The sequence below is a fragment of the Crassostrea angulata genome, chromosome 2 (assembly GCF_025612915.1).
Source record: "Crassostrea angulata isolate pt1a10 chromosome 2, ASM2561291v2, whole genome shotgun sequence".
Classification (NCBI taxonomy): Eukaryota; Metazoa; Mollusca; class Bivalvia; order Ostreida; family Ostreidae; genus Magallana; species Magallana angulata.
Genome location: NC_069112.1, coordinates 12415953 through 12441692, shown reverse-complemented (window position 1 = coordinate 12441692; position 25740 = coordinate 12415953). Strand labels below are relative to the sequence as shown.

General features: G+C 34.1%; 1 protein-coding gene across 1 annotated transcript; it reads right to left on the bottom strand.

Annotated features, from left to right (window-relative positions):
- Window positions 1-24158, bottom strand: LOC128173906 (uncharacterized). The gene is made up of 4 exons (XM_052839576.1): window positions 23884-24158; window positions 1340-1568; window positions 541-759; window positions 1-411 (listed from the first exon to the last, which is right to left on the bottom strand). Exons 1-4 carry the CDS (start codon window positions 24156-24158, stop codon window positions 166-168), a joined length of 969 nt encoding a protein of 322 aa, XP_052695536.1. The 3' UTR covers window positions 1-165.
- Between the last annotated feature and the right edge of the window lie 1582 nt (window positions 24159-25740).

Here is a 25740-nt window from a genome sequence, read left to right as displayed (position 1 = left end):
ACAAGTGAACACAAAGCAAAATACAAAACAGACCTCTTGTATAAACAAAACAAGATGGGATGTTGTGATGATACTAGCAGTAACATGAAGTGTCGCAAATAGTATGGGAATGTATGGCACATTCTGAACACACAAAAAAATAAAATCCCATGTATATTCAAGAACCTAAAATTTCATGGCAATCAAATCACTGCCCTTAAATGTACACTGTACTACTAAAGTTGGGCTACAAAGGGAAAGTAGATACTTTTCAAGGTCCTTTTCTTCACACTCAGGAAAGGCATCCAGGAGGGACTTCACCGGTGCTGTCACAACTCTGTCATCTTTCAGCAACAGGGTGGCAGTGTTCTTGTCCTCAATGCACACAGATTCTATCTCCCATTTAACATTTTCTTCTGGGCACTCTGTTTTCTGTTTGAAAAATGAAATAATTTTTATTGAACTTTATTATTTACTACAGATTTAAAGAATTGTAGGACATCAGGCAACATTTATATAATGAAAAGTAACATAAATGTATAGAAAGAGAGGCAAACGTACAGTGATTGTTGTCCTGGACGTGGTAGATGAGGATACCTCATTTCTGAAGGTGTTTGTAATGCAGTCAGAGACCTCCACGTAGTCACCTGGTCTGATGGTCTGATCAGCTAGATTTCTCCACAATGCTATCTTGCATTTTTTGGTGGAATCCTCCAAGAAGATGTTTTTTACCTTTACATTTTCTTCATTTTTGACTGTTACCAAACGTGTAGCTTCCTCCTATAATACATTACAAACAGATATTGAACAATTGAATTTACGGCAAGCTTAAAATTTTTAATGCTTTTAAGCATATTTAATAATAATTATGTGAATGTATTTTATACATAATTGAATAATTATATCCTTTTATAAGAGTTTACATCTCAAGAAAATGCATCAAAATATGATATTTACATGTAAGCTGTCATTGCATAATTAACAAAGAAGTGTGGAATGTGTGCACATAAAGTAAAATGCTAATACTGTACATGAAATCCTAATTAGTATAATTCATAGGTTTGTCAGAAGTATGAAGCCTTTAAATTCGGAGTTAGGTTAGAAAATTAAGGCTATTACACATGCATATGGTTTAAGTATTGTACAGTAGTCCTTTTTAAAATGACAGCAATTTGTCACATTATATATGTACATCATGGGCAATGTTAGATGATAGTGTGAATACAGGTTATTATTAAGAAATGGATGCAACATTGAATATTTATGCATAAAACTCTGAACCATTACTAGGAAATAATTCGAGAAGGTAAAGTTATTGAAAAAACACAGGTGTCTTTCTTACTACTGTTTCGATACAAACCTGAATGATTTTCCCACGGACGGACACTTTGGTTTTGGTGGGAGATGCCAAAGCTTCTTCCACAGTTTTCACATCAGCAGGGGGGGGGGATGCAAAATAGCCATCCCTTCCTTCTCCATATATGGTGGGAGGTTGAGGGTTTTTGGTGCAGGAAATATAACTGTCGCACTTGTTACAGCTATCCCATCTGGCTTGCGAATGATGTTTCTCAGAATAATGGTGGTGCCAGCTTTAAACCTGTGAAATTTTTTAGCATCATAAACCACACATTTGACCACTTTGGAACTGTCTGCAATAACAGTGTTCATCAGCTCTCTCTTTTCCTTCTTGTCATTGATATAAGTTGTTGCTGGGTCACTACAAAGGACTTTCACAGTCAATTTCTTTGGATAGGGAGAGTGTCCCACAACTGCTTTCATTATTGTAGCAAGGTCTGTGTCAGAACTCTGTTGATGTAAAAAAAAATGCACTATGCAAGTTTAAGTTATATGCACAAATATCAATGAGTTAGCTTTGAATATATATATGAAGATTAAGTAAACACAAGTATTGACATATTTCTTTTTAAAAATGATTTGAATATATTACATGCAGTATTGAAAGTTGATTTTTTACCATATTATAATATCATATCTAATATTTAACACTGAATGAAGATGATAAATTAGTAATACTGTTTCATAATTTCAGTCTTATTGCAATAAAAAAAATATTATTGATAATGTGAAAGGTAAGGTATAAAACATACTATCTATAATTCACTATTTTAAAATACCGGTAGATTAACAACACATGGTAAGTACCACATCAGATGTAATATTTTTGTTTGCTAGTGTATAACTTATGCTTATAATGTAATTGCATTTTCATTAATTATGGCATAAACTGGCTTGTGATCAGAGAAGTAAGACTCTAATGTACCATATGCAAGAAGATCTGACTTTGAAAAATTGATGTAAATATGGTCAAGACAAGAGTCATAGTCTGTTGTAACAGAATTCAAAAGCTGAATGAAGCCAAAGGACTCACAAATATATTGTGCAATTTGACTACCTTCCAAAACATTTTGATTGAAATCTCCCATAATAACTGTGCAGTCTTTCAAACACACTTTTTTTTACTATTTCTTGGAAAAGCTCTTTGCAAACTTTGAGAGTAGCAGATTTGGGGGGAAAGTAAATAAAAATGATATTGATATGCTGTACTTGCATTAAAATCAACTCAACCCCAGCTATACAATGACCTGAGAGACTTGCAACATTGCATTTGCTGTAGACTGCCATTCCATGGGGACATTTTTCAGAAACAAAGAAGGAATTGTACATATCTAAATTGTATAAATGTTTGTTTTGTAAAACTCGTGTTTCACACAATCCCAATATATCAGCCTTGGTGATATATCTGTCTTTTCGTATGTCTTCAATATGCTTCTGTAGAGATCTGCAGTTTTGAAAACAGATGGTAATACTTCTTGATATTCCGAGTTGTTCTACATTAGGGATGCTTAATTTTGTTCCACACTTTTGTCTAAGACGAACCATTTCCTCTTGTACTTCGCTTGAAACACAGATTTTTTTTCATTCAAGTTGAGAATATATGCAGAATTCAGGTTTTGCACTCTACTCAAACCAACATAATGAATATGTTCTGTTTTTCTGCCTTCAAAGTTTATCACAACTCCCTTTAAAGTTGAGCCTTGTGATTTGTGAATTGTCTTCCCTGCAGCAACTTGAAGTGGAAATTGGCGTCGAGTAACATAGTAAGTTTTATAGTGCTGTAAGGTAAAACTTCTTGTTGTTTCTAAAATAGGTGTCCAATCTGAAGGAATGCATTCAATAAATAAATGAGCATATTTTTCACGCCAAAGCTTTCCAGTTGATTTGTTTTCAAACTTAACCCAAATGATACTGCATCTTGTGGAGTTTTCAACTCTGAAATCTAATAATTGAACAATACAAGGAGAACCGTTTGTCATTCCATCTTCAACATTTATATTTACACATAATTCATATTGTATACCAACACCCACTTGCAAATTTTTTTTTAGTCCCATTGTTTTTGATGGATCATCAGGCACTTTATCTAGAATTTTTCTTCTAAGGTCTGTAGAAATTTCACCAGAAATACTGCCTATGGCATCAACTGATGTTTTCTGTGCTTCTGAAACACTTGCAAGTACTTCCATGTTATGTTCTGTTGATGCAGCACGGGTAGTATATAAATGAGGCAATTTCTGAGCAGATGCAGAGAGATTCTCTTTTACAGTAATTCTTGTTTTGAGTTTATGTCTTCTGGAATCAAATGATTTCCTTCCCTAAGTCTGTTCAAGAGCTGTGCAAATTCTAAATCATCCCTCTGTCTCATTATTTTTTCAAGTTCATAGAAAGAAAACAGGTCTTTCCATAAATTTGTTCCAAGAACTTGAAGTCCATCACACCTTTGTTTAAATATCCAAGAATCCATCACTGGTTTCAGTTGGAAAAGATCTCCAACAGCTACTACACTAATCCCTCCAAATGGTTTTGTACATCCTCTAATTTCTTGTAGTCTTAAATTAATAAAATTGAACATACCACTACCAACCATAGAAATCTCATCAATGAAAATCACCTTGACATAATGGTATTTACATCTCATTGTGTCCAATTGCTGCATATCTAAAGGTTTAAATTTAAATCCCCTACCAACTGGAATGCTAAATGTGTTGTGTATTGTGTTTCCTCCAATGTTATGAGCAGCTTTTCCTGTTGGAGCACAAAGTAAAATTTTAAGATGGTCAGGGTTTTCTCCTGGGCGATGATTGTAATATTTTAGTAAAGCCTGATACAAAGCTCGCAGTACTACACTTTTTCCTACTCCTGCGCCTCCAGAGAGGAAAATGTACAAAGGATCAGTCTCTGTCTTCAACCAATGATATACATGGTAGAAAAATTCTTTTTGTTGAAGATTTAGATTTTGAGCAAGTGTTCTAAATGCATCATCACTCATTTCATTCAAGGGTAAACAGGAATCATCTAATTGCTTTCTTGTGATACCAATGTCTTGACCAAGATCATATGAACACGGTTGCTCACAGGAATTGGAAACCTCATTTACAGATGGATCAAAACAACCATACATCCTTGATGGATGGTGGCCTTCAATATTATCAATGAGTTCTTGGTGATCAATTTGAGGCAAAACAGGATCTCTTATAGAATTTTCAAAATCCTCAGAATATTCGGTAATTGCTGTTTCTAGCAATTGTTGGTCAATTTTTTCATATTTCTGTTGATTTAGCAATATAACATCTTCCATTTTATGATAACTTTCATAAAAAGAATTGCATTTATTCATTAAGTCACACTCCTCATTTCTCCATGATGTAAACAACATTAACAGCTGTCTATAATGTTCTTCATTGTTTTCATTTTCTGATACCTTGTTGTAACGCAGAACCTTTTGCTTACTTCTTTTTCTTTATAATGTCCCATCTTTAATTTCTATAATTTCTGTTTTATTTTCTTCTTCACTTTCACTTTCACTAATAGTGTCATCATTATTTTCAACATCATCTTCAGGCAATTCACTCTCTGCAGATGCATATTTATTTTGTCTAGCAGAATAAATTGTGTCAAACCAGGACACAAAATCAGCATATATACAGTCATTCAATTTTTTAGGTCTTCGCTTGTATTTCTTCAAAACACTATCTGCCTCAATGTTGGTTGAATTCTTTGGTAAATGTTGCAAGTCTGTGAAAGATTTTAATAAAGCAACTCTCTTTTCTGCTGAATTTGTGTCTATGAATACAACAGACCTTGTGCATTTCCTTAAAGGCATTTGCAGGACTAGATATACAGCTTCTTGAGCTCCAATTTCTACATGAGAAAGAAACTGATTTCCTATTTTTCTAACCTGTTGCCTGATATCACTCTCACTTGATCTAGCCTCTTTACATGCTTGATGTAATAAATTTGACAATCCCCTTTGTCCTTTTGAGATGTATGACACTATGTAAGATACGCATGCATATGGATCAAGAATAAATTGAATATCCATGTTTGCTTCCCAACATTTTAATGCAATAGTGTTATAATTGTTGACTCTTGTTTCACAAGGTAAGCGTTTGAGAAAAATTTTGGGACTACATAATGATGACCTCACAGCCAATAAATAAGTATGAAGATCCATTTCTAATTCTTTCAAGAAGTCGGAGAAACTCATAACATCAACATTATTCATTTCGTTCATTAAAGTAGCTACCTTCATAAAATTTTTCTCTGCAAGCTTCTTGTCATCATCATTCAATGGCTCTAAAATAACAGTTGATGGCATAGGAGGGATAGGGAAATTGAACCTGCAAATTGCTTTACCTTTTTTCCTACAAGTTCTTGCATGTCTGTGTGTCTGATAATTAACAAGACTTGGAATTGTTATGTCTTTTTTGCAGGTGACATATTTATCAATGAAACTAATAACATCTGATAAATGAGACTGACCATATACAGGAGCATCTTTTATCCATATGAGAAGGTGGATGTGAGGTGATCCTCTTTGCTGAAACTCTATTCTACCAAAATAGTCAGCAATTTCTCCAATTGGTTGAGAGTGGCTTTTCAAGACAGAATTTAAGAAACACTGGATTCTATTGTCAAAGTATCTGGCACAGGTTACAGGATCAGACTTTATTAATTCACACTTCTCTTGCCATGTCATTTCAATGGTCTCTTGTTCTGTCAATTCTTTTTGTTTAACTAGTTTAGCCAAACACTGAAGTAAAGGTACCCATCTAGTCTCCGCAGCTGAGAAAGAACAGAACCAAGTTGGTACACCAAGTTGTTTGATCATTGCAAAAACATCTTTTTTTGCACTCTCCCAGTATGGTGGGGAACCTCGGTGTTTTCGTAACACTCTAAATCCTTCATCATGCATAGCAACATCATCAGTGAAACCTGGGGACAAGACCTGTTCAACTGTAATTCTTTTCCCATTTGTTTTGCATTTTCTCATTGCCAAAGAAACTTTGTCCTTTATCTGCTTGATTTGTAATTTCTTTAACTTGTAGAATATATTTGGGAGATTCATAGCAACTCTTCTGTCAATATTTCTTAACTCCCATTTACAAATTGTGCTGTAGTGCAATGGTACAGTCCTACAAGTGTTATCTTGTCTAGATGTGCCACAGTAAATTGTTGGGAAAGCCAAGAATTCTGAAAAAATGTCCTGAAATAGTCCCAAGGGAGTTTTGCCTTCTCCAGGTGCTAAAGAAAGAATTTGGTTAAATTCTCTAAAATCTGCTGGATGAAGCAAAGTGTCAAAATTTCCAGTTGGTCTGTTTTCAAAATGTTCATCCTCTGTCCACTGATCTGTTTCATCTTCACCAGGACTATCCTCTTTCTGTATTCCAGCATCTACTCTTAACAAATTATCATCCTCAGTTAATTATTGGTAGTTGTTCATCCAATTCTCATCAACTTGTATTCCTTCATTTCTGAACAACAAGCTGTTGTTAACCAACCACTTTGCTGCTTCAAAAACCTTGTTAGGTCTGATCTTTTCAAATGACATATGATGTTTATAAGACATTTTCCGTTTAAATTTCAGAAGAATGGTATCTTCATCACACTGCATCCTTGGTAATATTTTAACAGTGGTGTTTACATCTGCTGGAACATTAACAACATTTCCTTTTAAACTCAACTGTCCTCCACGTGGCATTTCTCTGATTTGCATAAATGCCAATCTAGGAGCAACTAATCGCTCTTCCAATTGAGTTAGCTTAAGTTCATCAGGAATTTCAGGAAATTTTAAACCATTTGCAACTGAACATGCTGGAATTTTCCCAGATGCAAGAGCACCAACACAAGTCTTACAAACCCATTCTTTATTACCAACACTTTTGTAACCTGTAAGGCAAGCTAGCATTAGATCTTTATGTTTGAATTTTGTCCTATCTACTCTCTGAACAGAGTGTTTGAAGTAAGTCTGTGTGCATGATGAACAAATGTATAAAGGACCATCTTTAATACTATCATGAAAGCTATTTCTAATAGCATTTGGATTGCACACTTGATCATTAAGATGCATTCTTTGATTTATGACAGTGCTAAGATTTTCCAGAATTCCTGTCTTAAATTGCTTTGTCTTTGTGTGATCATCCATGTTTGTATTAGCTGAAGATCTTTTTCTTTTGAAAGTATGTGATAACTTAAAAACATGCAAATCAAACTGCAGCTCCTCAAATGGCAAAGAACATGAAGACTTTACTACATCTCGTAAGTGAAAACATAAATCTGCAAGACAGGAACTTTCGCCTAAAATGCATGATCCATCTGAACAACTTCTGCCATTTTCATCTCTGGCATGAGAATCAAACACAAAAAACTTTTGCCCATTATAAAATATGCCTATTGCACTTCCTTGAACAAGCAAAATGTAATATGCAAAGCCACTGCCACTATACGAAGAGAGTATGGCATTTTCAAGAGAAAAACTGACATATTCCCCACAAATTGTCCGCAAATTACACCACTAAAAGTTTGCAACACTTTCACTCGAAATTCATAATTAAAACTAGAGCAGAGCTCGTGGCAAAGCCCCGAGTAGGTCTTCCGTTGTTGCTGCGAGTTGAAAATATATGTTATATGGTGTCAAACGATTATAATGACTATACTTTCAGTTCTGCTTTTGTTATAAAAACGTGTTGTGATTGAAAGCCTGTATATAAAACGTGTTTTGAAACAAAGAAAGGAAGAAAATATTTTAGGAAAACTATTTGTCGAGCAGAGTTTATGTAATCGTTTCAAACGTTCTTTAAAAAGTGAGATGTTTAATGGCGAGTTAAATTTTCAAGGGTAGCAAGCATTGTTACAAACAGTATGTACTCATGATTCATGTCAGGAATTGTATTTCTTTTTTAAACTGAACCCGCCTACAAAACACGTAAACCTTTCTCAAAGATAACTTCTATATTAAAATATTTCTAAATTTTTGAAGACTATGTGCAAGTTTAGAATTGCGTGCTGACAAAATTTACAGACCCTAAAACGTACTACTACACCAAAAAAGCGTGCGGCCTACGTGCGAGAAACGTTTCGTGTAAACCTTTTAGAGTTTCATGTAAACCGTTTAGCGTTTCGGGCAAAGCGTGTAAATCGTTTCGAGCAAAGCGTGCGAGAACCGTGTGAAACGTTCATCAGATTTCATTCGGAATTCTCTGACAAGTTAATTGTTTCAAAATGGCGCCCGTGTTTTACATTACTTTAACAAAATTGAGCGAATTTTTAACAAACAAAAGAAAGGTATATATATTAAAAGACGACTAGTAACAGATAATTACATGTATATTTAACGTTTTCATGCGATGTTTCAGTACTGAAACAATATTTAAATTCGCTATACATAAAAAATATTAAATACAGTTAGTGAAACATGATATCTATTGGAACAAACCTAAATCAACTTTAACTTGCACGATCATGTTTTGATAAGCATGTATTTTTATGATTTATTTATATCGATAACTCTTACTGAGACCATTCGGCTGTGTACAAGCAGCACACATAACCTCGGACATCGGGTGAGACCTGCACCTGGGTAAACCTGTCAATCAAACTCTGTGTATTTGTTTTCATTGGATGGTCAGGCGTCTCTCTTTTGTCAAAAGCCAATGGAAAATTAATGACTTCAAGGTAATCGGAATACGTATTTGATGAAGCACACAATTTAAATGATAGAAAATTTATTAATTATTTGAACAAAATTTAATGTAAGCATAGAAAGGTAATAAAAAAAATTAATTATTATGGGAATCTATACGCATGGTACTCAATTCAAATAGATTATATTATGATTTTATTATTTTATGTAGTAAAATCACCCTTCCAACTGTTACTCAATTACATAACAATTGATGACCTGGGGCTATAAATTTTCTGAGCTGTGTGCGCTGAAGCGACACAAGATTCTCGGTCGCATGCGGCAATTGAATTAACACAGACTGGCCGAATAAACAAAGGGGTGGGAAAGTGAAACAAAATGTTACACATAAGAATCCACCAAAAATGATTTTCGACAGATCTTGCTATCTTTTCTCCAATTAAAAAAGAACCAGTCAGCGGGGCGGGAGGAGGGGGGAGGCAGCAATGAGTTCGCTTCCACAATGAAACTACAGTAGTGATTAATATGTGACCGATAGAATCTAATCTAAAGTTGTTTAAACTCATGTGAATATTTTTTAAAATAATCATCGAATGCCTCAATTCAGGGCATTCCTTTATCGTGCTAGCACCTACCGCAAACATGTAACATGGAACTTTGATTATAATTTGATTTGATTTTTAAACTACCTTATACGCTATCGTATAAATCAATGCTTAATCAACTGTACAAGTAAAATAAATTTATCTTTTCATCTTAAACCAATATAATAGTTGAAAACATAATAAAATATAGTTGTGTTCGTGCAAAATATGAAACATAAACGCGTCATAAGGTACATGTAGAAGAACACGAACCGACCGCGGATCACTTATCCACTCGCGCCGGATCTCCTCAGCCATGTGCGAGGGATTATCATCATTTAAATGTTTAATATTTGAGGGGGGGGGGGGGGGTGTTGATTTAAAACATTAATTGTACAGTTTTTAAAGTAGTTTACATAAACAAACCAACAATTAGTTTATGTCTAACGATTTTTCCGATTTGGAGTAATATCATTCATTAATATTCATTTACTCTCAAATATTTAATGAAATATATACAAGTAGGACAAACTTTTATAACATAAAATTAAAACAGTTCTTGTATATACGGCTATATTAACTCAAACACGTTCATATGCATGTAAGTGTAAGTCGCGGTGTGCGAATCTTGTGTATTAAATAACCGCTTACCGCTAGGTAATGCAGCCGTCGCTGATCTCCTCGGCCGTGGGCAAAGAATATATTTCGTAAAGGTACAACGCACAGCTCACAACCAAGGAAGATTTGAAAAGTTTGCAATATAATGACCTTACTCTATCAAATAGAAGTTATATATTTTAAACTTAAACCCCACAATTGATCTATGTCTGTTATTGCTTTAGAGAATGACATTGCTTTTATTAATTAAATGAACTATTTCTTACTTGACATCCAATCGTTTAATCCACAAAAGATTTTCTGTAATCAAAACTAAAACAATTCTTGAGTTCGCGGCTAAATAAACTCATATATGAGAGACGCAACTCTCGTGTATTAGATAACCGCTGACCGCTAGGTAGTCCAGCCGCGAGCATGGTGACCGATTTTCTCGGCCGCGGGCGAGGGAGAGCTTACGTAATGGTACACACACACACAGCTCTGATTCAAGGTAGATTTTAAATGCATGGAGTTAATAAATAAAATGTAATGCATAGAGTTTTTTAATTCCATATTTTGTGGTTAAAAAGAAAAGAAAAAGAATGTTTTGTTTTCCAATTGCCGTTTTTAATGATTGTGCACTATAAGAACTTAACAACAATGACTTAAACTCCTAAAAAAAAGCATGTACTCCAACAAAAAAAAAATTCTTATAAATTAATGCCTCCTGTATAAACCAGCATACTTTCTGCGGCAACTTAATGCCAGTTGTACGCACAAAGACTTTCGTTAACTTGTCAAATGAAAACAGGTACATGTCAACATGTAAAGCTTTTTACACTCATACTACACAACTCACTTACAAAAAAAAATTGTTACGACCTTTATGAGATCCCAACAAACAACTTTTCCAGCGACATCCATATCAAAATCCAAACCGTTTTTGAGTTATTAAGCAAAAACTTTTAGGGGCTATTGGCCCTTAATTTAAGGGGCCAGCCCTTTTTTATTGGTGTTAAATGAAAGCCCTTGATATTCTGCACAACTTTTATTCTACATGTCTTAACAAAATATTTTTCGTTAAAAAGATATAAAGGAAAATATGTCTAAATTTTTGCACTTTTTGGAATCCTGTTTTTTGACCCCATACCTTTTCCTAAATAAGGAACGTAATCCAAAAACAAAAACCGATGTATACAACTTCAATGTCTTTGTTATTCAAATTCGTTGGATTCCCATTCCCTGCTATCATAGTCTCGGAGCCTTTGTCTGGAAACCAAAGGCCCTAAAAAATTTTAAAAGGGAAATAACTCGTTAACGGAAAGGGAATTCTATTTTTTATGAATTGATGAATATAGTGTTTTGTAAAGTCCATTAGCCCTGAAAATTTGAGCAAAATCCGTTCAGAAATGAGCAAGATATGAAGCCTCAAAGTTCGCGTCTAGGAAGAAAAAAAAAAAAAGAAAAATAAGAATAATCTTAACCCGCACAATAATAGAAAGGTCTTCCGTTGGAAACGGAAGACCTTAATTATGATCTTCAAACACGACCCTCTCTGGTAGTTCACTTGGATGCAAATATTCATTTGGACTTAAAGTTTCCTTCTGGATTTTCCTATACAGTCCATCCCCTTGCTTCAACACATCATATAAATCCTGTTTAGTCCAATCATAAACATCTAATGTACGAGTTTTTAATAAAAATATCAAGCAAATGGAAACGCATTGTTTACCTCTTGATAGCAATGGGAAAATATTGGAACCTTGATGTAAATCACCTTTGCACAGGATTTTAAACTCCATTGTATTTCAATCAATCTCAAACTAACATTTCAAACAATTCTCTTTAAATTTTAAATAAATTCATTTCACTTTTTCCAGTCTTACAATATTATAGCTGCAGGACTGTAGCTCCCGGTCTGAAAAAATTTGGATGGACGACCTGGGAGCTACAGTGCCTCCCATAGTAAAAAACTGCAATTACGGCGCACAAAAAATTGCGCTAAGTTTAGACTTATTAACCTTATTTTCACACAAATTCTGTAAAAATAATTAGAACCATAAAATTCTTCAGCAAATTTACTACTGATATCATCACTTTACTTGCCTCAGACCTTCTCTTAAACATGATAACCGACCTCGGAAAATGAAGTATGTTAATTTACGTCGAGATCGAGAGTCGCCATTTTTAAATGTAAACAAACATGCACCACTTTAATTGACAGGGCTGGGAATGGTGTTTAAAAGAATATCAGAGGCAAGTAAAGTGACAATATCTGTAGTAAAATGTCCGAGGAATTTTTTGGGATTAAATATTTGTACAGAATGTGATCGTAGATGAGATTAATCAGTCAAAACCTAGCGCATTTTTTTGTGCGCCGTAAATTGCAGTTTTTTACTATGGGAGGCACTGTAGCTCCCAGGTCGTCCATCCGAATTTTTTCAGACCGGGAGCTACAGTCCTGCAGCTAACAATATTACAGAAAATCTTCAGACATTGGATGTTATTAAAAAATATTTTTCTTTACGATGGCATTTTTTTAAAAAAATAATTAACTCTACTAATACATTGGACAGTATATAAATTGTTTTTTATGTAATTTACAAGAACTTCTGATATGCTTTAGCCTCAAACACTTTGAATATTTTGAACATAGTTTTCTCATACATACAAGTATATTCAAGCTTGAATGTTCAACTCCAAGAATACTGACAATCTGAGAAATCTTGCATCTTTTAAATTGTTCAACTCCAAGAATATTCACACTCTGAGAAATCTAACATCTTTCAAATTGTTCAACTCCAAGAATATTCATTCTCCAAGATTTTTTACATCTTTCAAATTGTTCAACTCCAAGAAAATTCATTCTTCAAGAAATATTACATCTTTCAAATTGTTCAGCTCCAAGAATATTCATTCTCCAAGAAATTGTACCTCGTTCAAATTGTTTGACTCCAAAGAACATTCAATTTCAAGTTGTAATTTCAATTCAAACTCCAATATTTCTCACAATATAAGTTTGTTCACCTCCAACTCTATTCAATTACCTTGTTCATTTATGAAATGTTCAAACCAACCCCACTTCTCAGAACACATTCACATGAAGACATGCCATTTCTTATAGCTGTGAAATTTTATAGCATTCTATGATCCGTGTCATTTCAAAATAAACTATACACAATGCTGATATTTTCTTCACTCTGATTTTTTTTTTAAATACGAAACAAATTAAGATAATTAATTTCAATCATTGTCATGGCCAATTTTTGATTTACAAGCATTTCAGCATGGCGGTAGGCGCTCACTTATAGCGTCAATGGTTCTAAATATTTTCGCTTACAGAAAACAAATTTAATACATAAAATTTTTACTGGATGAAACTGATGGTAGTCAAATATCAATACTACAGTTCACGACTGACAGATAAACGGGAACTCATTATGGCGGTTCGTGCCCACTAGTCGAAGCGCACAGTCGTTTCGTTCACAGAAAGAGTATCAATGTGTTATGAACGAAAGAATAAGAATAAAATTAATAACACTATATGAACAACATAACTTCGTCACATTAAAATTGTGAAAATTATGGTTATAATCATGTTCAGCTAATAAACACTATAATTTACGAATGAGGGATTGACGGGTTCTAAATTGACCTATAGCCTATATATTCATGCAATCGGTAAAAAAACATACATTGATCTGCACTCTGTCAAATTTCCTATCAGCTTTGGAGAAACAATATATCAAGTATTTACATAAATAGCTAATTACATGATACTTACCATGTTTAGTATTTCTTTCTCAATCGAATATGCCGCTGTTTGTTTTGTTTTTCTTCTTCCCACGCTTCGGAAAGTAGTTCGCGATATCCCTGCGCAGAATGTTTATGTGTCCAAATATTCAATCTCTTGTGTATAGCGTTGATAAAGATTTGGCAATTATAAATAAAACGATTTTTGCTTGATTTCTCAAAAATAAAACAAAATAGCACTTTTATTACATAGCTTGGAGAATATAAGGATAACTATTTTGTATATCGGAGGTTTTCTTCTTGAAGGCTATTAGGTTTTTTGTTTACTTTGCTATTTATAGTAAGCCCGGCTAAAAATGATCAAAAAATTTAAAATAGACCATCAGGGCGAATTTATATAGAGTACTAAATTACGAAATTCTACCAGAACGTCAAAGATCTAGAAATGACGTCGCTAGCGTGCGGCGACTATCGTTACATATTGCTCCAGAAAATATATTATCTTCAGAAATGATAATCACAATGCATTAAAATTATCAGGTCTGTAATGTGAAAAAAATAAATTTCAGGTCTGAATTGAATTAGGTAGATATTCGAAAACACGAATGTTTGTCACTTTACCCTGTTTTTCCATGATTCTATCGCATCTGTGACATTCCTTTTGGATCAACCCTCGTAGATGGGTGGATCTTACTGCATTTTTCAAAAGAGTAACTGTATACTAAAGAATTACACAAATAATTAAAGAAAATGAGAAAATGACAGATCGCCCTCCAGACGGTCACATTATTGTTAGAAGCTATAATGACATGTGCAATCAACTGCATCAATTAAATATGCATGATAGACACACCTTCATATTAAATAGAATAAGCTAGATTTTAAATCATAATGTCACATCATTATCACTATTGAAATAAATGTTGTCCAATACTATTTCAACAGAATGATGAAATCGTCATAAAAAATGGGCATGATGAACATGCTTGTAATGGTATGAATAAGATAACATGCTGACAAACCTTCAAACCACACTCATTAAACATGATTCTATAATTAATTTATATAAAACTCATTTTATACGTGAATAAACTTAAAAATACAATACGAACATTTCATAAATTATGTAGTGAAATGTTTAATAAATATATAAATGCAGGTTTCTGCATTCATCAAAAAGGTACAATCTGGCGTGAATGTATTTTCAGTATGTCAAAGAAAGCGGCAAAATGAGGAAAACATGAAATACATACGTCTTCCTTTGTTTAAACAGATATTTTAATTCGTATTTCTTTAGATAATGGCTATATATTCGTGACAAAAAAAAAACAAACCCAAAATATAGCCATACCTGTCTGCGCGTAATAGATCCCCCGTGGCCTGGCAAGCATGCGATCTAATATTGTCGCGCTTCTGGCATCTGCATCCTAAAATATCTTGCCCGATTCATGGCCTTTTAAATCTTGGCCGAATCTAGATCACCTCAAATTTTGGAGAGTAAATCCTGATCTTTTGAAATCTTGGGAAATAAATCTTTATCTTTTAAAATCTTGGGAAATTAATCTTGGCCATGCAATTTTGGGATAGAAAATCATGACCGGTGATGAATAGTCAAGATTGAAATCACGACCGGCCAAGATAAGATGGTCATGTTTAAACTTGACTTGACCAGGATTACCATCACTGGATGCCCGGCTATTATGGGACGCCATGGCTGCCTTATGTTAGATGATTTTATGATATGCTGTGGTTTCATTATTATATGCTGTGGATTCATAATTATATGCTGTGGGTTCATAATTATATGCTGTGGGTTCATAATTATATGCTGTAGGTGTATTATAATATATTCTGTTGGTTTATTCGAAACTAGCTATTCGAATCCGGATTTCTCGTTTTGGCGTTTACATTTACAAGCACAAAAATGGCGGCAACTGTAACATTAGTGACGTTGGACTTGGAGGATGTTTTTGGCTGATTTTGACTTGAAAAATTCAAATCGGAAAGAATTGACTTGAGTAACATTATTTTTAGTCATCTGATTTTGACTTATATACATAATGAACTTTTTTGGTAAAACCAAAAATTTTGTTACAAAAATTCTAATATATTTGTGCATTTTCAACAAAAGGTTGTGTATTGCAGCAAGTTTTCTTCTAATCATTTCTAGCTGAATTGTTATGTCTGTGAAAATACCAAGAATGCCTACAAAGAAAAATCAAAACAGTATAAAACTGACATCAATCAGAGTTACAAATTTTCAGCAGATGCTTCATCATTTAAAATCGATTCCTCGTCCAGTGCTTGTACTGATGAATTATTTAATCGCAGAAGTCTTGCTCTATTTAATCTCTTTCTTATAATGCAAGCTATTGAAGCACAAAAGCATCCAATTGATATTGCTGACAAGCAGGTAGGTATAACTAAAAGCAAGAGAAAATATGCTAGGTCTCTTTTGCATGTAACTTAAATTCTTCATAATATTTAGGATAAAATACATTGATCTGTCTCTTTTGTTTTATAGCAAAAATTTTTAACAATAACTGATGCAAGAATAAAAGTGGTAGCCAGAACTGCAAAGATATCTGAAAGAAAAGAATTTACACAACTTCATCATATATACTATCACTGTCTGTGCGAGGCCGTAAATAACCTTCAGAATCAAAATAATCCATTAAAATGTGTGAACTTGATCCAGTGTATACTGGACTCCTCAGAAACCGAATTTGTTTTATTTTTATATATAACATTCTCAAAAAAATTAATGATAAAAATATTGTAAAGATGACAGACAAAAAGAAGAAATAGGTAAATATTTACTTAAAAGAATGGTCAATGTCGTCATCCATTCTTCTTCATGCGGTTTGGTAGTAGGTGGCTGAAATAATAAAAAAAAAACTATCGAAGGGTCTGAAATTAAATTAAAGTGGGTTAATATTTTACATAACATCAGTATCATCTTGTGTTGTGGATTCTACTCTTCAAAATAAATAAAAAATATTAACCTCAAATTTTGGGGTGGATTTTTTATGTTTGACTGTAGTATGGGTGGTATGGGGGGGTCTTCTATATAAAATTTTAAAATTAATAATAAATTGCAGAAAAATAATAATAATTATCAACCTTCACTCCCTTGGTGGATCTAGTAAATGTGCAAGGCTAGGTGTGTTTTTGTTTACAATAAAGTTATAAAACATGTAGAAAAGTCACACTATAAGGAAAGCAGTAATGATATCCCACACATTAGTTGAAGAATTATTTTGAAGTACCTTTTCTGTTGATCCTGTGGTTGGGGGCGGCTGTGGCTGATGAGACGGTTGTGGCTTGTGAAACGTAAGAGGGGAATGGACTTTGATTCTGTAGCTGGGGGATGATTATGGCTGGATAGATGGGATAAGGGAGTGGACTTCTTTGAAAGAAATGATGTCCTGTCTTTGATATTTAAGGTTTTGTATCAAAGTGTTTAAATATATATCTGTACAAAAAAACAGATCGAATTTTGTTATTAGGGCCCGCAAGGATTTGCGGGTGCCCTATAGTAATCACTCTGTCCGTCCGTCCTTCTGTCCGTCCGGCTGTCACTTTTCCGTCCACAAATTTTCTGTTTTTTTTCTAATAACTTTTTTTACGGTTGCCCAATCAAGTTCAAATTTGGTATGGTAGTTCAGTAGGCAGAAATACATTTTTTGATGCTAAGTTTGGTTATCTACGTCTTCTGGTTTGGAGCTGGGGTGGTGGGGTAGATTCCTTAACTATGCATAAGAATGAATAAGCAAAGAGAGATAACTGCATAAGAATGAATGGGCAAAGAGAGATAACTGCTGAGAATGTTACCATTGTATACATGGAAGGCTGTGCAATATTTGTCCTTTGGGATTAATTAACCTTCCACAGGAAGAAAATCCTAAGCTTTATCTGTATCTGTCACATTGAGATTAATTACTGCACTGCCTGTGTCTGCAAATGAACTTTGTTTTGAAGTTAAGGTCAATTTTGATTGATGTGTAGTATTGTGTACATTCTTTGAAATATGGATTTAAAATATAATATTCATACTTTATTTTGGTTAAAATACCGAACACAATGATTTATGATAATTTTATTGAATTCTAAAATCAAGATATATATTAAGATATCCCTTTTCACTATTTTATTTTTTAATTATTTAATTCATTTTTTTCTGCCTTAATGCTGTTAATTTTAACAGGTAATCAGATAATAACCACATTCTGTCATGTCTGAACAAAAAAAATCTTATTGTAAATTTAGAAGAAAAGGATGAGAGAGCAGAACAATTATTCTCCTGGGATTAATTATCTTGCCTGCTGCAGAAAATTTAGAGGCTTATCTCTATCTGTCATATGAAGATTGATGAACACATTTGTCTTCAACTGATGTTTGTTTTGAAGTTGAGGTCAACCCTGGGTGATATAATGTATTTGCATTCACTGAAGGCTTGCATTTTATAAAACACCTGTTTAAATCTTTTTTGAATACACATTTAATTTAGTTTTTTTTTTATATGACATGAGGTTATCCCTGTTTAATGCAGATACAAGGTTACTATTTAGAGTTTTTGGACATTTAGGAATTATCTTGAAATTTAAAAATACCGTTGCTACTTATGATTTTCATATTTTTTTTTACCACCTTTTAAATATTGCAGTTCTTTACATCTTATGCCGGGAATTTATTTTTCATCACGGTTAATATAAAGTGGATGGAATTCAAAGTTTTTTTCACCTCTCTATATAAATTGTCAAAGCGGGGCCTTTCCTGACTGGTCAGTTTTCTAGTTAATTTCCAACTACATGTATTACTATGTATTGTTTACACAAATAACAATATAAATAATTCTCACATTATATGTTGAATTTATTTAAAGTACATTTTCACCTGTAAATTATCACTCCCATGCGTTAATAATTTGTTACTGGTATGAATAACACAGGGAAATTTCAACATCCACCTTTCAAACAGTCTTACTCTATACAGAAAAGTTTCACTTATTGTGTAAAACGATTTATTTATACTCTATATAATTATCATAACGTCCATTTCTATATCATAATTCCTCCAGTCTATTTTATAAAAGTCGACTTGGGGTTATATGGACTGTTATGATATTTAATTTATTTAGATCCTCGAGATCTTTGTTCCAACATCCCCACACTTGGCGGGTGCGCGATCAAGTGCATACTAATGATCTGACGCACCGTGGTCAGTAGTAGAGTTTTATTTAGATTTCTGACCCGGCGTCGACAGGCTCATCACTGGACTTAATAACACATTTCTCCATGAACATAAATAAACATACGCTATCTATCTAACGCATGTACTTTAACCAATTTCTAAAGAATTTCCGTTATGATATAATATTGAACTGTACTACTACTAGTAAGAAAGAGATTATTAGACAGTTTGAATGTAAATATTTTATCGAAAATTGTCTTCAAATATCAAATTTTTATCGTTGTCAATTTTGTTAAATTGTAGAACTGTAACAGTTTTGGGAAAGTAAAGATGTCATTGACCGAATTTCAAGACTTTGAAAAAATTCTCTTTCACACCACCGAACTTTTTAACCAATCCAACTATCATTTTAACGAGTTCATGAAATTAAAAGAGCAATGTGAAAGCATGCAAAACTATGTAAAAAGTATAACGGTGAAACATAGGCTCCATGCATAAGCATTTTAGGTAAACTGTCACGGTGTGAAATTCAATCTTTCGGACTATTTTTAATTATTGAGTAAATTATGTTTTTCGGACTTTGTGTTAATTGTTACAAAAACTTTTCATCGATTTCGACAACTGTTTTATAAACGTTATAAATTCCGCGCAGCATTAATCCCACCTGAGGCTCAATCAGTGATGGACAGCTAATCTTTTAATTGACTTCTGTTTATGTTTATTGACACTTAAGCTTCTTTCATCTTATTAATCCTTTTATGTACATGCTGCTAAAAATGTCCTGAGTTTCTCAATAGCTGTTTGATAATTGATTTACTTACATCTGTTTTTATTATGTTAATCCTTCATTGTGTTATTCCATTGTTAATTATATATTTTCGGAATTGTAAATTATAGTCAGTTGGAATCAGACCTTCGGTGCTGATGCATACCAAACTCACGTAAAAGTATATTTCATATCAAGTCAATATAAAAGTCTGAAAACTAAAACGCGTGTTGGCTGAGTCCAACAATAAGAGAATAAGCTCACGGTTGGCCCAGTATTAGTCCGGTACGGGAGAAAGCGCCCCGGTGGATAAACCTAAGGGTAACGACACCCGGGACTGCTACATATATTTTGTAAGTCAGATCCTGGACCTCTACAACAGTTTAGCGAGTTTCCCCACATTCAGAGACTCAGTTTACAAATGAAGAAGACGATCTAAACTAGATTCAACATGGAATATTCTTTCCGATCGCAGTGGAGACAGAAGAAAATTCAGCTTTCCCTCCTGTCAGCGTCCAGTGTGTGGAAACGTGCATCCCAACGTTTTATGTTTCGCGTTCAACCAGAAGTGTTACCGATGTCACAGAATTGGACATTATTCCAGAATGTGTTTTACACAAATGAAGAAACCAACAAAATGTGTTGAAAAGGAAGCAGTTTTGGGTCGTAAAAAGACGCGAGACATGAAACGACTCTGCAAATATCTAGAAAACAAACGTACTTTGAGAGAATTGCCGTTTAATTCAATTCGTAACAATCAATTTCATTCTTTGTTTGATACCTCAAGTATTCTACGAACTGAGCTACACAACATTAAGATTCAGCTACGCAAGTCCGATCTACTTACGAAGAGTATGGCTGAAAATCTACAACGTGCGAAGTCTGAGAACGCAATACTTCAAAGTGAAAATACGGATTTGAGAACAAAGCTCCAAGAAAACTCGAAACGTTCTGACATTGATATTTATGTGAAGAAAATACAAAAATTAGAAGCAGAGGCACACGGTGATAAAGTACTCATGGATTTAATGCAGAGGAAACTAAGATATCGGGAGTGAACATTCTCAATAAGTAATAAAAATTCAGACGGCGGCTGACGATACAATCAAACAGCTGAGGGAACAAAACAACGCCCTGCTGCAGACCATTTGGGTATTGGAATGTGATAACGAACATCTAGAGGCCGTGTTGCATGATAAACAACTTGACCGCCGATTTCAACCACACAGCCAGTAAAGAAGACAACAACGCGGCTACCGTCGATGATAAAAATTCAAAACACGAGGACGTGTTTTACGCGGACGCGAAGCATGTGTCACGGTGTGAAATTCAATCTTTCGGACTATTTTTAATTATTGTGTAAATTATGTTTTTCGGACTTTGTGTTAATTGTTACAAAAACGTTTCATCGATTTCGACAACTGTTTTATAAACGTTATAAATTCCGCGCAGCATTAATCCCACCTGAGGCTCAATCAGTAATGGACAGCTAATCTTTTAATTGACTTCTGTTTATGTTTATTGACACTTAAGCTTCTTTCATCTTATTAATCCTTTTATGTACATGCTGCTAAAATGTCCCGAGTCACTCAGTAGCTGTTTGATAATTGATTTACTTACATCTGTACTTCTTATGTTAATCCTTCATTGTGTTGTTCCATTGTTCATTATATATTATTCTGAATTGTAAATGATAAACAGTTGGAATCAGACCGTCGGTGCTGATACATACTAAACTCACGTAAAAGTATATTTCATGTCAAGTCTATATAAAAGTCTGAGAATTAAAACGCGTGTTGGCTTGTTGGAGGTTTTATGAGGCTGGGTCCAACAACAAGAGAATAAGCACACGGTTGGCCCAGTGTTAGTCCTGTACGGGAGAGATCGCCCCGTAATAAAACTTCCAAAGTTCTTATGACATTGTCAATTTGTTAAATTACTGAATTTTGAAATTAGAAAAAAAAAAACCCATCAGCGTTAAACTCATTTATGAAATTCAACACTGTATAGTTTAATAATTTTAATAAGTTAGCAATGTAACGTACACACAGCACATAATAATAGCATATAATTATAGAACCACAGCATATAATAATAGAACCACAGCATATAATAAAATCACCTAATATAAGGCAGCCATGGCGTTCCATAGGCAATGATTGGAGATTGAATTACTATGAATATAGAGAAAATGACATTGGGGTACCCCTCTGGCCGGGATTGTAAACATGACCGCCTAAGATTGAATTGCTATGAATGTATACAACATGACTTTGGGGTTCCCGTGTGGCCGATCATGACCGCCCAAGATTGAAGTTCTATGAATATATAAAACATGATCGCCCAAAATTGTATTACTATGAATATATAGAACATGACCGCCCAAGATTGTATTACTATGAATATATAAAACATGACCGCCCAAGATTGAATTACTATGAATATATAGAACATGACCGCCCAAGAGATTGAATTACTATGATTATATAGAACATGATTTGGGGGGGGGGGGGGGGGGCATGATTGACTAAGATTGAATTATACTTTGAAAATAATGAACGTCCCTTATGGCTTTCCATACATTCCAGCCCTATCTGCAGAGATTTGTCAAAGTATTTTTAGAGTCCATGTCAACATTTAAATAAGAGAAATGAAGAAAACCATCGTCAAAGTGAATATAGACCGGCATTGTAACCGGTTATTGTACCTCTTCAGAAGCTTTGTGTGGAAGAATCACAATTCAATCCTAATAAGAACTGTCCTGTCCAATCCTATCTAACTACAAAAACAATATGAGAAATGCTTATGGTTTATAGCTTTGAACTTTTATTCACAACAGAGATGTTAAATAAGGACAAATTGAAGGCAAATATTTCAATAAGAATTGAATTGCTGTTAATGCAATTTAAACGTGCAGTAGACCATTTCTTTTTGTGATCGACTTCGGACGATCACAGTTGTGTCAATATGAGGCATCCGGCAAATTTAACTATTTGCGCACGCATTGCGCCTTTTACTATTTTATTTACTATGCAATGACAACCTTATTTAAATCTTTAATTAGACGTAGATTACTGAAAACGGTAATCTTATCCGTTTACCCTGAAAATAATACATTTATAGAGTTACGTACATAATGATTCAAATCTTTTTTTCATATATGCGGAATAATATTCGTTGAAAGTATAATTCGCCTACTAAAAATAAAACTCATTCATGCCTTGCCATTTCGGAAATCAATAAAACTGTGCTATATATGGTTTACTGCATGTGGTTAATTGTATTCAGCGCATCCGCGCGCCCATCTCATCTCTTTTATTCCAAGTAATATCTCCCCGTAGTAAAACACTCAAATGACGTCGATTTTTCTATATTTTTAAGCATTATCGCTTACATCCATGTCAAGAAATTTCGACCCCGATAATAATTACATGTACATTGACAAATAGTTTTGATAGTAGTATAGAGGGGGACATTATACCCCACTTTTTGAGGTTCAAAAAATTTGAGGTTCAGTGTAGACCAGGAAGGTAATTAGGGAGGAGCGTAGCAGGAAGTCGATAAGTAGTATTAATGCGAGGATTAGAATGATGAACAACGTGTCTTCGTTATTTATTTCATTTCATTTGATTTATGAAAATATGAATTGTTGAAGTAGACATTTTCAAAGAAAAAACCATTCCAACGGAATACAACATATGACTTTATGTAATTAAACCTTGAAATATCAATTGTATATTACACAATCGGGACTCTCGGCGAAATACTCTTGTAACAGCTTGATCACACTTGTTCTCATGTAAACAATAATACTAATTATATATTAAAACTATTCAGAGTAATATGGTGTATTAAAAAAGAGAAACAAATCTGATTTTTTAATAAAAATGATTTTATTCAAATATATAGACAAAATCGAATCCACGTTGTTTGAAGTTGTTTGAAGTCTGTAACGAGATTTTGGTTTAATGTTATTATTTTCAATTGTTTTTTTCTTTTTGAACACTGGCTTTGCTGTGATAAGCGATTCCTCGGATTCCCTCGTAGATAGATTGGCTGATGTTGTTTCAGGCTTTATCGAGTCCTCGGATTCGGTCTGAGTTGACATGTCAAGGTTCTGTGATTCCTCCGGGTGTGGTAGGGCTATCATGTTTTCAGATACATTTTCTGCCACGACTCTCTCCGCGTCTGCTTCGGAATTCGCGCGATGTGTCTCCTGGAGTGTCATGAGACGGCTGTACTTCTCGTAAGGTATCAACACAGATTTCTGCATCACGTCCACCATTTTTTCAGGAAAGGTTTTACGATTTTTAACAAGGTTGTGATGTCGAGTTGGTTTCGTTTTAAGTAACCTCCTTTTATTTTTTAGGCCGTCTTTTAGTCGCCTAGTACGACGTTCGCGGCTATTTCTCCCAACACGTTTAATTGATCTCTGGTGATGGAACTTAATATCAATTTTTTTTGTTCGGGATTTGACTGAAGCAAAAATTCTAAAAAAAATGTCTCTGTTGTCTGACAGCAGAAGTCATTATAATTATCTCATACCAAAGGTCTACATTTGTTCTTATAAACATGAGTATACTGTAGGGTCCTCTCCCGGAAATATATCTGTTCTGAGTCTAAATTTATCGTCGCCTCGAGGTGACGTGTCTACCACCAGGTAGCCGAAGGGACGCTTAGTTGCATCTCTGTAAGCCTCCATCAAGAGTTTAGAACATCCCGGATATAAATTGTACATATACAGTTGGTATTGTTTTTTTTTAATATTCTTGTACTTCAAAATTATTACTTAAGAGCTTATACATTATACATTTGGGGGAATGTTCAAAGTAGCCATGACCTTCTTGTATAAACATTATCAGTGAACCTCTGCTTCACATCGAGTAAGAATTCATGTTCATTAAATTGTTCTTTACAGTTCCATAAATATCGAAAACCTAAATTGTTAATCAATTGTTTTATGTACGAGAGCCAACAATTACGCGACGTCAAGGCGACGTAGACCCGACGAAATCCATAATTGCGGATACGCGTAAACTAGAAGGAAATAGTGCATTCGGATCCACAATTATGGACCAAGAAAAGTTTCAAACCGTCAAATTCGTACGTGGTAAAGGAAAGGCCATGATGGAGACAAATGAACCCGCTTTTAAGAAATTATCTACACTTTTCGACGAGGAAGAGCTTTTCGAAATTGAAAAAAGTAAGAAAAAATTAAAACTGAATTTACCCATTTAGATCGGTTACTTTATCTTGCAGTATGCAAAACTGCACATGTTACAGCTCTACTATGACTTCATGGATAGATTTGTAGACCGTGCAGACTTTGAATACTGCGAGATGGACACCGACTCTGCCTACATGGCCATTTCGGGACCCACCTTTGAGTCTGTGATTAAACCTCAATTACGACAGATTTACGATCACAGTCTCAGAGGTCACTGTGTCGACAGTTTAGAGATCGAGGCGGACTGCGACCGGCATTGGGTTCCTCGCACATGTTGCGAGAGACACGCAAAGTTCGATCGTAGAACGCCTGGACTCTTCAAAATTGAATTTGAAGGTGACGAAATGATAGGTTTATGTTCGAAGACTTACATCGTCTCTACTCGTACGCAGAAGAAACGTTCCAGTCAATTGATTGTAGCGCAGCGACTACTTAGACGCGCAAAGAAATGTAGGTTCAGAATTTATTGACATATTGATGTATTGACATCGAGGACAGAAAAAAATGGCAGGAAGAAAAGGTGGAAGTGTAAGTATTTAAACATATTTTATGAATTATGTAGAAGTATTTTTTTTTTTCAAAGATTATTTTCATCTTCCTGCGATGTCATCTAATATCATACGAAACGAAAAACTATCTT